Source organism: Candoia aspera, chromosome 3, assembly GCF_035149785.1.
Source record: "Candoia aspera isolate rCanAsp1 chromosome 3, rCanAsp1.hap2, whole genome shotgun sequence".
In the NCBI taxonomy this organism is placed as follows: domain Eukaryota; kingdom Metazoa; phylum Chordata; class Lepidosauria; order Squamata; family Boidae; genus Candoia; species Candoia aspera.
In genome coordinates this window covers 109,869,603-109,886,751 of record NC_086155.1, presented here as the reverse complement: position 1 = coordinate 109,886,751, position 17,149 = coordinate 109,869,603, and the positions used below count along the sequence as shown (strand labels likewise).

The 17,149-nt window shown below is 42.8% G+C and overlaps 1 protein-coding gene across 1 annotated transcript in view; it reads left to right on the top strand.

Annotated features, from left to right (window-relative positions):
• NUF2 (NUF2 component of NDC80 kinetochore complex) overlaps window positions 1-16,310 on the top strand; it is a 46,756-nt gene extending 30,446 nt beyond the window's left edge. The window contains exons 9-13 of the mRNA XM_063300178.1: window positions 9,511-9,648; window positions 11,751-11,891; window positions 13,478-13,653; window positions 14,524-14,659; window positions 15,805-16,310. Coding sequence (XP_063156248.1) covers window positions 9,511-9,648; window positions 11,751-11,891; window positions 13,478-13,653; window positions 14,524-14,659; window positions 15,805-15,924 — 711 coding nt within the window. The 3' untranslated portion in view covers window positions 15,925-16,310. The remainder of the gene's footprint in view (window positions 1-9,510; window positions 9,649-11,750; window positions 11,892-13,477; window positions 13,654-14,523; window positions 14,660-15,804) is intronic.
• Window positions 16,311-17,149: the final 839 nt, after the last annotated feature.

Sequence of the window (17,149 nt, the reverse complement as noted above, 5' to 3'; positions counted from 1 at the left end):
GGTAAACATTCTTTAACCCTTGTCCCACTTCAAAATAAACCAGAGCATTTGCATATCCCCACAATATGCAGAGCTTTTTTCTTTAAAAAATTGAACAGCCCAACTGCCCCCCTCAAAAATTCCAGCTTCTCTTCAGAAAACCTCCCATACATAATGACCCCTTCTTTTTCATGGCATTCCACCAGAGTCAATTTCTCTTATTGCTTGCAGCTCGCTCTCCCTTAAATTTCTCCAACTCCATTATCCAGTCCACATTCAGCATCCCAATAGAAATCCTGATCTCACTCTTAGAAAATTTTTTTCTATCACTGTTAAGTTCCTCAGTTTCATCCACTACATCCCCAACCAGATGACACATTTTAGACCTTTTATTTTCCACAATGTCCTGAATGTCTTGCATAATATTTTGATAGGGGTCAGAAAGAATCTGTTTAAAATTTTGGTGGAAGTCCAAAAAAATCTGTTTAAGATCTTCCATGTCTCAAACAGTAGATTATGGTGCCCCCTAGGAGCGTAACCAGTGAAAGCTGAAGATAGGGAAAAGTTCCAGAGTGTGTTTACACAAAGTGAAAGTGAGATAAGCAGACAGTTCCCAAGGGAAAGTAGAAGCAGAAAGCTGAAAGTTCAAACCAGCTGATTCAACATGTAGGAAAATGCTAATATCTTCAAATTTAGTACAAAAATAATAACAGGAAGACAATTATTTTCTCTCAATCCTTAGTATTTCAAAGGAAAACGAAGTCCAAAACTTAAAAAATAAAAATAAAAAAAAGTAATCCCAAAAATAACAATAAGCACCAAGAGAGCCAGCTTCTCGCAGTAGAAAGCCTCTCTTAGGGTACACATACTAGTATATATACAAACACACACATACACACAGTGTGTGTGTGTGTGTATGTATGTACTGTAAATATACATATGTTTGTGTGTGTATTTATTTTTCAAACTTCTATTACTGCCCATCTCCCCCAAGAGAGGGGGACTATGGGCAGTTTTCAATAAAATCAGAATTAAAATCATAAGATGTAAATTACAATATATAAACCAATAAATAAGAATAAAATAAATACCAAACCCAAGGGGCGAAGTTCTTATTCGGTGGGGAGAGATCTGTGGTGCTAGCCACCCCCAAGACAAGCTGTTGCCTCTCCCACCCCAGGCAAGGCGGCAGAACCAGGTTTTCAAGTTCTTCTGGGAGTGAGGGGGCTTTCCTTACCTCCGAGGGCAGAATGTTCCAAAGGGCAGGTGCCACTGCAGAGAAAGTGCACCTCCTGGACCCTGCCAGATGGAATTCCCTAACTGGCGTGATTCGCAGCATGTCCTCTCTGCATGACCGGGTAGGATGGGTTGATGTTAAGGGGATGAGACGGTCCCTCAGGTAACCTGGCCCCATGCCATGTAGGGCTTTAAAGATCATAACCAAAACCTTGAATTGGACCTGGAAACAAACTGGCACCCACTGCAGCTCACGCAGCAAAGGTGTTACATGTGCTGATCTAGGGGCGCCAAGAATAGCCCCCGCGGCTGCATTCTGGACTAGCTGAAGCTTCCAGATACTCTTCAAGGGTAGCCCCATGTAGAGCTCATTGTAGTAGTCTATATGGGAGATGGCCAGGACATGAGTGACTGTTCAGAGGGCTTCTCGCTCCAGGAACGGGCATAACTGGCGTACAACCTAAAGTTGAGCAAAGGCCCTCCTGGCCACAACTGCCACCTGCTCTTCGAGCAGGAGTCGTGAGTCCAGGAGGACCCCCAAGTTACGCACCGGGTCTGAATGGGGTAGTGCAACCCCATCCAGAACTAAAGATGACAATTTCCCGGAAGCAGAGAAGCCATTAACCCACAGCCACTCCTCCTTACCAGGGTTCAGCTGAAGCCTGTTGTTCCCCATCCAGACACCCACAGCCTATAGATAGGTAGGTAGGTAGGTAGATAGATAGATAGATAGATAGATAGTCTACACACCCCTGTTAAAATGCCAGGTTTTTGAGATAAATCAGACCAAGATAAATCACTTCAGAATTGTTTCCACCTGTAATATAACATACAAGCTGTACAAAGTGAGATCTTTTAGGGTGAAAAAATAAAAATAAAAAACTAGAATAATGTGGTTGCATAAGTGTGCACACCCTTAAGCTAATGCTTTGTTGAAGCACCTTTTGATTTTATGGCAGCATTCAGTCTTTTGGGGTAGGAGTCTATCAGTGTGGCACATCTTGCCTTGGGAATCTTCGCCCACTCTGTCAGAGTGTGCTGGAAAGCGTTTGGCCCGAGAGATCAGAAAAAATACACACCAGGCATTTCTATAAAAATAAATGTATTTACAGAAAGCACAAAAACATATTTACCAGCTCATGTGTGTGCACATGCTCAGAGAGGACTGGAAGGAGGGGCTACAAAGGAAACTGAAACTAACAAGCCCAGGCAAGCTCCTTCCAGGCAATTTCCTTGTATGGTCATTCTTTTCACACCCAAACTGAGGATACTTAAGTTTGACCTGTTCACCCTGCCAGAGTGATTTGTTACCATAGTAACCTTACTCCTTAATAACAACCTGAAATACCAACACACTCTTCCTTGCAGAAGTGCTCCAAATCTGTCAGATAGTGAGGGCATCTCCTGGGCATAGCCCTCTTCAGGTTACCCCACAGATTTTCAGTTGGATTCAGGTCCGGGCTCTGGCTGGGCCATTCCAAAACTTTGACCTTCTGATGAAGCCATTTTTCTATTGATTTGGAGGTATGCTTTGGGTCATTGTCGTGTTGACAGGTGAAGTTCCTCTTCATCTTCAGCATTTTAGCAGAGGCCTGAAGGTTTTGTGCCAGAATTGACTGATATTTGGAACTGTTCATAATTCCCTCCACCTTGACTAATATACTTTTTGGAATTATGGCCAAAAAGTTCAACCTTGGTCTCATCAGACCATAACACATTTTCCCACGTGCTTTTGTCAGACTGTCATGTTCATCGTTCCAATGGTTTGCATACATCGTAACATTTCGCATGTCATGTTTCTGATCCGTGTCTATCGCCTGCCAGGTTATTTTTGCGTTACCCTGAAGGAATGTGTGTTTGGGTTATGACATGTTTTCAAGGTTACTTTCCCAGGCTGATGTGTGACGCTTGCCGATGCTGGGAGGGGGTGGTTGCGATGTTAGGGTGGGGGCGGGATCGGTTTGGAGGCGAGGGTTTTTAGTTTGTATTTGGCGCGCTTTTGCTTATTCTCAGCTTTCTTCGTATTTGCATACTATCCTTTCAATAAATCAGTTTTATTCACTAAACTCTGATGAGACTGACTTCGTTGGGATAAGGCAATCATTACATAAAGCTGAGAATCATCAAAGAAATCTACCCCGCTAGCCCCTAGCCAGGTTACCTGTGACGGGGAGCGCTAGCGATGTCTCTACTACGAGAAGCCGAGTGGATTGAAGAGGAACCGGACACCACGATGGTGCGGGTGGCCTGGAGTGCCTGCGCGGAGAGGGCGGCCCGCCGAGAACAGCTGAGGCTACAACCCGGCGAGCAGGTGGTAACATCGGAAATGATGGGCACGTCAGGGGCCAAATATAGAACGGGGGACGAGGACGAGGACTCCGCTGTAGGGGACGCCCAAGAGGTCCGGAAACCAGGACCTCCGTTGTCCCCTACAGTGGTAGTGGTAACCGGTGCGGCTGAAGAATCGGTCACCCCCACGCGAATGAAGGCTTTGGAGGAGAAGTTGGAGTCTTTGGCAGTAATGCTAAGGGAAAACTGTGGGAAGTCGGGGTCAGCTGAGGGAAGACGAAAGGGCGCTAGGGATCAGAGCGCTAACCCGGAGTCACCACCCCCATCTCTGCGGAGAAGAGGTCGGACTCGGTTCCGACAGTCAACGACAGGGAGGAGGACCCTAGGCATGACTGGAACAGCCGAACGGCTGGAGGCGGCGAGACCCCCCCCCCTTTCCTGTGAAGTTTGACGGCGATCCTACGAAGCTGTCTGTCTTCATTATCAATGCTAATAGCTACATGGAGGATTGGGAGCAGAGCTTCCGCTCTGAGAGGGGGAAAATCAATGCCATTGCTAATAGGCTGAAGGGGAGGGCGGCGGATTGGTACGTCCAGCTGTGTCAAGCAGAGGCCCCAGAGCTAGAGGACTTCGAGGAGTTCCTGTGGGCGCTAAAACAACACTTTGAGGACCCTCTGGCACAAGAAAGGGCGAAACGGGCTCTGAAGAATCTGGCCCAAGGGTCGCTTTCAGTGGCAGACTACGCGTTAGAATTCAAAGCACTGGCTGGAAAAGTTGAGGATTGGTCCCAGTCCACCCTAGTAGAGCTGTTTAAAGATGGGCTGGAAACTGAGGTCCTTTGGTGGGCTCTGAGGCGTGATGACCCAAAGACTTTGTATGGGTGGATTCAACTAGCGGGCAGCGCTGAAAACGCCCTGGAAACCTTCGCACATCGTAAGGCGGTGAAGCAAGGCAAAACCATCAAAAGCGCCCGGGCTCCGATCTCTTCGGGTCGACCCAGCCAGCGTGCGTGGGAAGAGGAGAGGGAGCGTCGCTTTGCTAAAGGGCAATGTCTGCGCTGCGGGAAGGAAGGCCACCGGGCGGCGGCGTGCCCAAAAAGACGAGCTGAGGATTGCCCAGCTAAACTGGCTGGGAAATCGCCATCCCTACCAAGGAAGATGAAAGCCGTCCTGACTGAGGTGGAATGACAGCAGCCCCTTCTTTGGAGAGGAGAGGGGACAGGAGATCGATGAGCCGGCGGGAAACGCCAGCCACCTGCTTTGAAGGGCGCCGTGGGGCAGGTGGAAGAAGAAGAAGATGGGCGCAACCATGTTTCGGTGAGTGGGGATTTCCCGACCCTGACCGTTAGAGTGAAGTTGGGGTCCAGCACCCGAACCATAGAACTGTGGACCATGATTGATTCGGGGTGTTCACAGTCCTTGATGCACCCCGACGTGGTTACTGCGTTGGGGTTACCCACGTTCCCTTTAAAGCGGCCGATGATCTTTACCCAGTTGGACGGGACAATGGCAGGGGGGAAACCAGTTACCCACTCTACCGGGATGGTTGCTTTGCAAATGGGCAGCCATTGGGAAAAATTACTGTTTATTGTGGCACCGGTAGGGGGACCTTTGGTCATCTTGGGGATGCCCTGGTTTGTACGGCAAAATCCCTCCATTAACTGGGTGCATTGAACGGTGACGTTCGCAGATGGATTTTATAAAGCCCCTGCGAAAGACCAACTAGACGACAACGAGGTGGGACGGGTAGCGACCACTTCTCTGCAAGTCCTCGAGCCGTTGGAAGGGCTGCCGGAGCATTACCAGGACTTTGCAGATGTGTTTGGCGAAAAAGAGGCGGACCGGCTGCCGCCTCATTGCAAAACTGACTGTGCCATAGAATTTGTTCCTAATGTAAAATTGCCTAGTCCAAAAATTTATTCTATGACCCAGAAAGAGCTGGGAACACTACGAGAGTTCATTGACAAAAATCTAGCTAGGGGTTTCATTGAACCGGCCAGCTCTCCAGTGGGCGCACCTGTACTGTTTCGACCAAAGAAGGATGGCACTTTGAGACTGTGTACAGATATCCGTGAGCTCAATGCAGTATCGATATTAAATAAATATCCTTTGCCCCTGATAAAGAACATGCTAACACATCTGGCAAAGGGGAAAATAATCTCAAAACTGGACTTGAGGGAGGCATATTTCCGTATTCGCATACGGGACGGGGATGAATGGAAAACTGCGTTTAATTGTCCTTTGGGTGCTTTTCAATATAAAGTACTACCATTTGGGCTGGCGGGGGCGCCAGGGGCTTTTATGCAACTTATCAATGAGGTCTTGCATGACCACCTATTTAAAGGGGTATTGGTATATTTAGATGATGTTTTAATATATACTGAAACGATGGAGGAACATGTATATCTAGTCAGACAAGTTCTGAGCAAACTGAGGAAGGCAGAATTGTATGCTACACTATCAAAATGTGCTTTTCATAAGTCGCAAATTCATTACCTGGGCTATAGGATTTCCGATAAGGGAATTGAAATGGATCCCGCTAAAATTGAAGCCATTTTGGCATGGGAGCCGCCATGCACGCGTAAGCAGCTCCAAAGTCTCCTTGGATTTGCGAATTTTTATCGGCCCTTCATCCAGGGGTTCGCGGAAATTGCGCTACCCCTCACTGAGTTACTCAAAACTAAAGGTTTGGGGGACACACGGAGGGTGAGAAATCCAGGAGCGCTGCTGAAATGGACACCCGCATGCCAGAGGGCTTTTCAGACCCTTAAACAGCTATTTACGTCCGAACCCATTCTGTAGCATCCTGATCCTGACAAACCATTTGTGGTACAGGTTAATGCAAAGCTCTGTTAATGCAAAGGGACAACCTCGAACAGTTAAAGCCATGTGCTTACCTCTCCCGTAAATTTTCAGAGGCGGAGAGGAGATGGCACGTTTGGGAGAAAGAGGCTTTTGCTGTCAAAGCTGCTTTGGAAAGCTGGCGTCACTTATTGGAGGGGGCTACCCACCCATTCGAAGTTTGGACTGATCATAAAAACCTGGAGGCACTGACAGCCTCTCGTAAACTGAGCCCAAAACAAATTAGGTGGGCTCAATTCTTTAGTCGTTTTGACTTTAAACTGAAATTTATACCTGGAAAAACCAACTTCCTGGCTGATGCACTTTTGCACCAGCCTCAGGATGCCAATATGGTGCCAGATCTTGTAGGAACTCTCTGGACAGAGCCCCAAATGAGTCTGGCAGCTGTGACTCGCAGCCAAACCCGAGCGCAACGTTAAGACGCTTCAGTTTCACCTCGGTTGCCTCTTCCCTCAGACTTGCAACAACAGTTTCTTTCCGAGCTGAAAACTGACACTTGGTTGCAAGCAAACCTCAACGAAGTTACTTTTAAACAAGCTTTTGCATGGAAGCATGATTGTCTCTATGTACCTGAGACGCTACACAAAACCATTCTGTCCCGATCCCATGATGACAGAATGGCTGGACATTTTGGGTTTGGAAAGACCCTTCATCTGGTTAGACGCCAATTCTGGTGGCCAACGCTCCGGCGCGACATCAAAGAATATGTCAATTCCTGCCCAGTATGTGCTGCTTCTAAACGAAAAGTGGGAAAGCCCCAGGGCTTGTTACAACCAGTGGCTAATCCTTCCTGCCCGTGGGAAGAGATCTCTATGGACTTCATTGTTGATTTACCTCCTAGCCAGAGGAAAACTGTTATTTGGGTGGTGAAAGATTTTTTCTCTAAACAAGCCCATTTCATCCCATGTACCTCCATTCCATCTGCACAACAGTTGGCCTGCCTCTTCATTGTACACGTGTACAAGATTCACGGATGCCCCGCCCGCTTGGTGACGGACAGAGGTACACAATTCACGTCCACGTTTTGGCGGGAATTTATGAAATTACTGGGTACTAACCAAGCATTGTCCACTGCGTCACATCCAGAGACTGACGGAAATACGGAGGCGGTCAATTCTACCCTTGAACAATGTCTGCGTGCTTTTGTCAGTTATCAGCAAGATGATTGGGTTGACCTCCTACCATTTGCAGAAGTTGCCTACAACAATGCTGTTCATCAAAGCACTGGCCAGGTGCCATTCCATACCGTTTTTGGCCGTGACTTTGTCCCGATCCCAGAACTGCCTCAGCCAGCCTCCCCCCCATCTTCACCTGCTGATTGGGCTACACATCTGGCAGCTGCCTGGCCAACAATACAACGGGCGCTTGCTGATGCTCAAGCCACTTACAAACGACATGCAGATTCCAAGCGATCCACCTCGCCACTCTTCCAAGTGGGGGATAAGGTGTATCTTTCCACCAAATTTATCAAGTCTACGCAACCATCAAAAAAGTTGGCACCTAAGTTTATTGGTCCTTTTCCTATTATTGCTCAAATTAATCCTGTTACTTTTAAATTAGATTTGCCTGCCAATCTTAAACGTTTACACCCTGTCTTTCATTGCAGCCTGCTTAAGCCTTTCCACGAATCAGCCCGCTGGCATCCACAACCTCCACCCCCTGCACCTATCATGATTGATGGTCAACAACACTTTGAAGTCCGAGAAATCCTGGATTCCCGACGATGTCATTCTGTCTTACAATACCTGGTTCGCTGGAAACATTTCCCTCATCCTGAGTGGGTTGCTGCCCATGATGTTCACTCCCCTATTCTAGTTACCCATTTCCACACAGCTTATCCCGCTAAGCCTGCTCCGTGAGGTCATTTCTTTGCTTTAAGGGGGGCGGTATGTCATGTTCATCGTTCCAACGGTTTGCATACATCGTAACGTTTCGCATGTCATGTTTCTGATCCGTGTCTATCGCCTGCGGGGTGGGGAATTCCACCCCTGCCAGGTTGTTATTTTTGCGTTACCCTGAAGGAATGTGTGTTTGGGTTATGACATGTTTTCAAGGTTACTTTCCCAGGCCGATGTGTGACGCTTGCCGATGCTGGGAGGGGGTGGTTGCGATGTTAGGGTGGGGGCGGGATCGGTTTGGAGGCGAGGGTTTTTAGTTTGTATTTGGCGCGCTTTTGCTTATTCTCAGCTTTCTTCATATTTGCATACTATCCTTTCAATAAATCAGTTTTATTCACTAAACTCTGGTGAGACTCACTTCGTTGGGATAAGGCAATCATTACACAGACTTGATGTAGGTTTTTGCAAAATGTATCTGGGCTTGGATGTTTTTCTTTGAAATTTTTGGCCATAAAAATGCAGCAGCCATCTGTAGGACAGATGGGGTGATTCCAGGTGTTTCCTTTATCTGGAGAACACTCCTGGGCTTCAGGAAAACCTGCCTGAGCCTGAAAAAATTGCCACATTGTCAGCTAAGCCCACAGGCACAGCTATTCAGTCTGCCATGTCCCCACTGGAAGTCCAAGGCCTGAAAAATATTTCAAGAGTTCCTCCAGGGTCAAAAGGTTGAGAAAGGCTGCTATAAACACTTCTGTTTAAAAAACAATACACAAGAGCATGAACATAGCTCATACATGCATGTAAGCTTGGAGGCCAGCCTCCGTAGAGTCTTTTATGCATTTTGAAATGTGTGCTGCAATCTCCAAGTCCATTAAGAAAAGGAAACGAGAGACCGCAATGATGCAGAGCACAAGGATGAATGAAGAGTAATTGATACTTTCCAACCCCTCAATCTGTATAGAAAGTACATATTGACATAGAATTTAAATATAAAACAGTGCAGTGCAATGGAAGTGTAGTCTTAAATCTGGCCAAATAGAGAATTATACTGCTATCTATTTTATGCATGTTACGTTGTATATTCTCTAGGGAAATTAACAGTCTTGCAATTTACTCATTTTTCTTTTAGTAAATTCTAGATTCATAAATTTAAAAAAAACAAATAAATGGCTGTGTGTTGGGCTCTTCTTCCTTCTCTCCAGAATATACAGAATCTTGAAGATTTACCTGCTTAAGATTTTATAATCAAATGGTTTGAAACTACTGAAAGCATTAAGATTAAAAAGGTTTGTGTTCTCATTAAATAGAATGACCTGAAATTGGCAATCTGTTATCTAAAAGAAGAACAAGAGCAGCTGAAGTCCAGGATTACAGAATCACCAGAGGAACTGACTAATTGCAGAGAACGGCTGAAGCAGACACTGCAGAAGATTAAAAAAGACAAGGTGAATCTTAATGTTATGGAGATTTTTTTGTTTCATTTTATATTTTATCAGCAGGAATTAAGATTGGTAACTGAGCAAAATCAACATTTGTCAGATTTGCCTCCCATAGCTTCAGCTTCTATGGATTCCTAAAATTAAGAAACTGTTCAGAATATATATATATTTCAAATTAATACAGCTAATTGGATCTTACAAATTTGTTATAATAATGAAAGCCAGTACAAACATGTACCAGAAGTGCAAAATTTGACAACTGTCTCAACTTGGTTCTAGCTTTTCTAAGGAAATATTTAAATGCACGTCCCCGCAGGCATTCTGCCATAATGCAGGATTGGTGGTGCTCCCAAACCATAGTTCCCAAAGTATTTAGCGTTTCAGCATTTGAACCAGTTTACTTCCAGCTCAGGAACACCACAGAGGGAACTGTTGTGAAGACAGGTTTGTGACAACAGTGCTGGAGGCTGGGGACAGTCTGTTCTCTGTTGCCAAGATCTCTTACATCCCGATGCCTAGGCTCTTTCCTCTCCTGCTTGAGGTTGAGGCACCAGAGCACCACACTACTGTTTCACCAAATGTTTAAAATAGAGTGGCAGGGCAATTTTGCTACATCCTTGCAGTGAATAGTTGAGATTTGTTTGTTTGTTTTTTAATCCCTCTAGTATTTGCGGGGGATAATGAAAGTTTACAATCCTTAGTGATCCAAAACTGAAAAATATATTTCTTCAAAAAAAATAAAATATAATAAAACAATTTTTTTTCTTGCAGAACTCTTGTAGCTCAGAAATATTCTTAGGTCCTAGCTCTTCACCCCCATTGCCAGCTTCACACTGACATGCACCAATAGATCCTAACATAACGTCACTTAGGTTCCAGCAGCCAGTGTTTCCATTGCTTTTGGTCCTGGCAGGTCTCCATTCTCTGCATTTGTATTTGTGCATTTGGTATATTCTTTCATTTCTGCGTAATGGGAATTCGGATTCCCATTGTTCTCATAAAACCTGAAGGACCAAGTTAGGGACAGATTGTCAGGGAGAAAATATGATTGCTAAGAGTTGATACTGACTTGATGGTATATAGTCAGTCGATCATTGTTCTCATAGAGCAAACTCCCCTTCTCATAATGAGCACTCAGTACTGACACCAAGATTTTCTACTATACTATAATTATTAAAGAGATCCAGTTTGGTGTAGTAGTTACAACACTAGGCTAGAAACCAGCTGGGTGACCTTGGGCCAGTCATTCTCTCTCAACCCCAGGAGAAGGCAATGGCAAATTTTGCCCAGAAAACTGCAGAAGTTTCCAGAAACCTACATTGACTCAAAGGCATCCCCCACAAATTATTGAAAGGAGATGAACCCCCACTTTCCATTCTTCTGTGGCCTACTGTTTGTCCTGTTACAGAGCCAGCAATCAGTAGCAAGTTTGCAGCTCATTTAATACAAGATTTGTAAGTCAAACAACTAAGCAGGCAGATAGAATGCTCAAACTGAACAGTTTGTACACAAGATCTGGGAGAAATACAGGACAGGTGAAGTCTTGCCTTGAAGCCAGGGAACACCCACTTCCGGTTGAAGCGGAGAATACAGGGAGCCAGAGATCCAAGAATCCAGTGCAGGGTTGTAGTTGTAAGAGTCAAGGACAGATCTAGAAGGTGGGGTGCCAGTAACAGGTATGTCTGGGAAAAACGGAGAGGCACTGGCAGAGAAGCAAGAGTTGTCACATCATGGAGTAGAATAATAGCCATTCCTGGAGGCAGAAATGTATCTTGTGCAGCACAGAAATTTTAATGAATCTCTGTAGAGAAAAACTCAGGAATTTTTTTTTTCTGAAGCATTTTTTATCCTGACAAAATTGAAAAAAAGGATTATGAAATCACAAATGATTCAGATGTGAAACATTGTTCGGTGTCTGAAAATTCATTAAATCAAGAAATAAGCTAACATGTAACAGTTAAGATCAGAAGAAAGGAATTGCTGACAGTGATAGTACTTGAGATTCAGAACACAAGACTGATTAGACAGTTTCATGTAGCTATAGGTATATTGTGAGTGTTGCAACTCTACCTCTACCATTCTCCTCAATTCTGTTTTTTTTAATAAAGCAAGAAGTAATTGAGAAGTATGAAGCTTATAGAGACTTGGTAGAGATGTTTCCATCGTGTCAACTTGAGGTCCAACTGTACCAAAAGAAAATGCAAACACAAGGAGCAAATGTGGATAAGCTTTCGAATATATTGGCTGAGGTTTGTGCTATTCAAATGTAATATCATCTGTGGAACTATTGTTGATCAAATATTTTGAGGTACTCATTCTTCTTGATAGAACGTAGCCTGAAATAAATGGTGTGTTGAGTAGAGTTAGACAGAAGGTTCATAAAGGAAACAGGAAATTTGTTGCTCCCTTGTTTCAAAGTAATAGCTGTAATGTGATGCTTTTTTATATATAAAAGGAGAAATGAAGGAATATTCTTTGCTGAAGTTTGTCAAGTTCCTCTTCAAATGAGAGGGAAGTATTAGAAACCCATTACCTATCCCCATTTTTCTCAATTTGGATTAGATTAAATTAAATTAAATTAAATTTCATGTTATAAGCCAGTTGCACCCTTTCCTGGATTGGGAAGCCCTTCTCTCAGTCACTTATGCCCTGTCATCTCTTGTATGGACTACTGCAATGTGCTCTATATACCCTTGAAAACTATCTGGAAGCTGCAGATGGTGTAGAATGTGGCAGTGCGGGCAATTATGGTACATCTAGGGCTGCGCATGTAACATCTCTGCTGCATGAGCTGCATTGGGTGCCAGTGTACTTCTGGGTCCAATTCAAGGTGTTGGTTATGACCTTTAAAGCCTTCATGGCATGGGCCCAGGTTACCTGAGGAACCGTCCCATCACATTGACCCATCCCACCGGTCTGGCAAGAAGGGCATTTTACAGACCCTGTCAGTTAAGAATTTCAGCTGGTGGGATCTAGGAAGAGGGTCTTTTCTGCCATTGCCCCCACCCTTTGGAACATCTTGCCCTCTGAGGTGAGGTTGGTCCCCACTCTTCTTGCCTTCCGGAAGAGCATTAAGAGCTAGCTCTGCCATCTGGCTTGGGGATCCAGTAGTGGTAGGCAGCCCTGGGGGTGGTTGGTGGTTTGAGAACGCTGTCTCCACCTTTTAACTTCGTATTTTTTGTACTTTTTATAATGGTTTTTTATGACCTTTTATTTTAAACCACCCAGAGTCACTTGCATAGTGAGATGGGCAGTGTATAAATTTGATAAAATCAATAATAAAATAAATCTGAACTGGGAAAAAATCCTGACCATCTCTCTGCAGGAAATGCACTGGAAGGCAAAATCATATTTAAGATACATTGAGGGAGAGTAAGATTTTGCCTGAGACCCCCAGTTTTACTAGCAGCAACTCATTCAAACAGACCTAGCAAGGTAATAGATACCCTTCCACAATGCAGTGAACTGCATATTGCATAAATAGCTCATTTAATGTCAAGCCAGTCTGGTATGAGCAGAATAGTGTTCATTTCTTTAACAACCCATAATAGAACAACTCAACAAAACATTTGAAAAGCAGTCTTTGAAACCTTAGGGAAACAATAATATTGTATATCTCTGTATACTCTACATTGTTTTCTCTTTGCAATGTGGTTATGTAAACATTACACTTTTTAAAAAAGCTTTCTTCACAAAATAAATTGGCTTACCATATTTGGATTGTCCAGACATTGTGTTTGTTTAGCCCTGTAGCATTTTAAGTGGTATTTTCCCTAATTAGTGACATGTTTATATATCTACTACTTCCATTTCTTCCAAAACATTTGCTTTTCAGATCCGAACTTTAGAGGACCAGGTTGAGAATAGCAAAAGTGGATTCAAGAATGCTAAGACGGAGGAAATGTCATTGAAGAGATTAGTCACCGTTAAACGTGAAAAACTTGCTGCTGTTGAAATAAAACTTAAAAAGATACGTGAGGATACTGAACTTCAGAAACAGTCAATAACTAAGTATGAATTACTGGTATTTAAGTTGTTGTTCAATTCTGCTTGTTCTGCTAGGACCTCTTGATGCAATTCAAAATTAGAAATCTGAAGAAAACACACTAAAACACACTGCCTTCTGGAAAATAGACAAACCTTTCGGTGTAGTTCAAATTTAATGCTTTTTTTTTCCTTTTAGCTCCCTGGGAAAAGTCACAGTGGAATAACTTCATGACAAAGACTTTAATAAAATCTATTTGCCATTCCTGAATCATTCATAATTTCACTGTCAATTCTCGTTATCAAACACCTCAAGGTCTGTTGGGAAATTAGGGTTTGGATCCCAAAGGAACACAGTAGTTCTTAAGCAAAAGGGAAAATTATGCTTGTTCCTAGACAGACTTGTCCCCAATAAATGCACATGACAACATTTACAACAGATGGGTAGTGCTGTATTCAAAGAACATTACTAAGAGACTGAAAAGCTATCCATTACTGCCACTGATACTTCCTGGAGTTGATCAGTAAGATATGATGGATTTGTTAAGCAGAAATATTCCTTCTCAAATCCCAGGCATTCTCTTTTTTTTCTCCCACTCACCCCACTACATAGAGTGAAGTGGAAGGAACTTGCTCCATATTCCAGCCCTGTCTGCTCTTGAGAATTAGGGCTGGTTGACTTCTGTCCCAAAATTTTGTGTACTAGGCCCATTGATCTCTCAAATCTTTATCCCAAATTACACAGAAGGAGTTGAACTTACCAGGATGCCCTCAATCCATTAAACAGCAAACCATAACACCCCAGTTTCTTTATACTTATAATCTACCTTTTTCTGCATAAGAAGATTAAATGTTAAATTTGGGGATGTGCTTCTAAATAGTAAAGTTGTTTTCTAGATACTGCAACAAATTTCAAGAGAAGAGAGGAGTTGTCTGTGAAAAACTGACAGCAACGCACACAGAAATCAAGTGGCTCAAAGGTGCCATTCAACAGCTCAATGACAATGTCGGGAAAGAGAAGGTGAAAGCTCAGGTGAGTGAGTGCAGCAGACCCTCACACTGATGTGGCTTTTGTTAAAGCCCCTTCAGGCATGATGTTATCCAGCATGCTAATGTCATTGCAATGATATCTGCAGAGAGGAAAGCTCTTATGCATATAGCTGTATATTCATTGGCTCCCCCCTGCAGACATTGAGGCTGAGCGCACAGATCATTCCAGGGGACAGGTATCATCTGAGTGACATTGGCAGAGCTTATCCAGGCATTCATTTGCTGAGTGCTTAAGATAACGTAATACCTGAACAGGACTTATGCAGTACAACAATAAAAAGTTCACCTGACAACTCATTATCTCTGATACTGCAGAGTAGGTACACGTTCCTTCTACATAGATGTGTGCATGTATATGCGTGGTCAAACCTTCTGACTCAGTTCTATGGTGGAACTGATATTCTGGTTATCAGTATATAATTTCAGATTTATCAGATTCAGGTAAGTGCCATTAGAATTGGATTTAGCAGCTCTGGTACGAATTTCCATTTACATCAACAGTTTGATATCGCTCCAGAATGACATGCAGCGTAGTAATGGCTGGTGTTTTTAAGGTTTTACAATCCATGTACAGCCTTTAAATGGCCCTAGAATAAAGATAGAAAAAGTGTAGCACAAGGCTTCATATGGCTTATCAGCGTCCCATTTCTTGCCCTGGAGGCCCACAAAAAAATAGATGGAGTCAAACACTTGGGACAAAGTTCTTTTTGCATTTTTTTTTCTGTAGCTAGGAAAGTTTGAAGGGACCAAATGTGTGCAGTATGACTTGCAGTTGCTTAAGGAACCTCTTTTGCCACTTAAAACTCCTTGACAGCCCCCAGCCAAAATGCACCCTGAGCAGGGTTGTCTTTGATGAGGTTTGTCAAGCTCCCAAGCCTAAAGAAATTAAATACCTCTGCTCTTGAGCAAGTGTTGTTGGGATGAGAAGAGACTATTCTGTGAAAACTTTCACCCAAAACCATTTTTTTAAATAAAAGTGGCTTGACAGGTTTAGCAAATGTCTGTTCTTTGTACTTTTAAAAAATAACAGATAGATTTATCAAAGTAATGCATATGAATATGCCTGGAATCTTATCTCTCTCTTCTAGAAAATGTTATGTGCTTATCTTTTCTTCCACCTCTCTTAAGGAGATCTACCTCAGCTTGAGGTCTGGCTTGGAGAAATACCATGAAAATCTGGCCAGGATAGTGGACAGCTACACATCTTCCAGAGAAGACAAAATTGCTCAATTAACTGGATTTTTTTGATGCCATAATTCTAATTATTTTATACATACTCTTGTTTTTTAATGCAGGCTAGTTTTGAACAGAGGGAAAAATGTGGACCTGTTTAATGCTGGATAATCATACTAGTTTATTAAACAGAATTTAATATTTTTGTCAATACATCATTTTCTTGAGCTAAAAATATGGAGTAGCCTGCTGATTGCAAGAACTCTAGAGTTTACACATCTCCGGTGAAGAAGTGTCAGGGGGCTATCTTCTGGTTTCCATTATGTTAACATTTTCTTAGCAGAGCAGAATTGAGAGATGCAAACTTGAATCTGCTTTCACTGGATGATAATAGTACCTTAAAAATGGACATATATTTGTAAATTTTCTTTAACCATACAATAAAGATTTGTGAACATAAAGTTTGCTTATTTTCCTTAGAATGAGTCATACAACATACTGGAAACATTGGTCTGGCAACTTTTTGGTAACTGGCTGATTCCCTATATTTAGTTCCTTTTAAGTCCTTTGGGTAAGTTATGAGAAAAAGTAATTAATTCTTATTGGACAGTCCTACATTTCCTCTATTAGAATGGTTCTTTTTAGTCACATTGTAAAAATCACTTGGATTCTCAGCAACAAATTTTGGCCATTTAATTTCCTCTCCATACTATTGCAGATAGTTCCTGTGGGCACCAAAATACAGTTACTGCAATGGCCCAAATCTCAGAAGATCACCAAATCCTACAAGAGTTTGGCCTCCTTGCAGAAAATCTTGTAAGCATTTGGGTGAGCACACCAAGCTCTCCTAGGAATTTGTAATCATGAGATTTGGGGTCCTTTGAACATCCTCTGAATGGCATATATGAGCCAGGTTGCCCACTGGCATCATGTTTCTGATTTTGGGCTTATACATGATTAATTAGAACTCTGCTAAAAAGAAAAAGATTAAGAATCACTAACCTTTATGTTTCATTTTTCTACATAATAAAACCCAAATTTTATCTCTTGGTGATGCATTAGTGGATCAGAACATAACATGGATAAAACTTTCTGTAAAAATTGTTAATTGTATCTAAAGAAATGTTTAGCCCAATATTAATCAGTAGGACAAGGATTTTTATGTCATATTTTTTCTGGAATGTTTATTTGAATTTATAAGTAAGTTAAGACATGTTTTAGAGTAATCTGGTGAGAGTTAGATGCTTTTTCTTTTGCCTGAAAAGTCATATTTTGACTTTTTAAAGGTGTTATATCATAT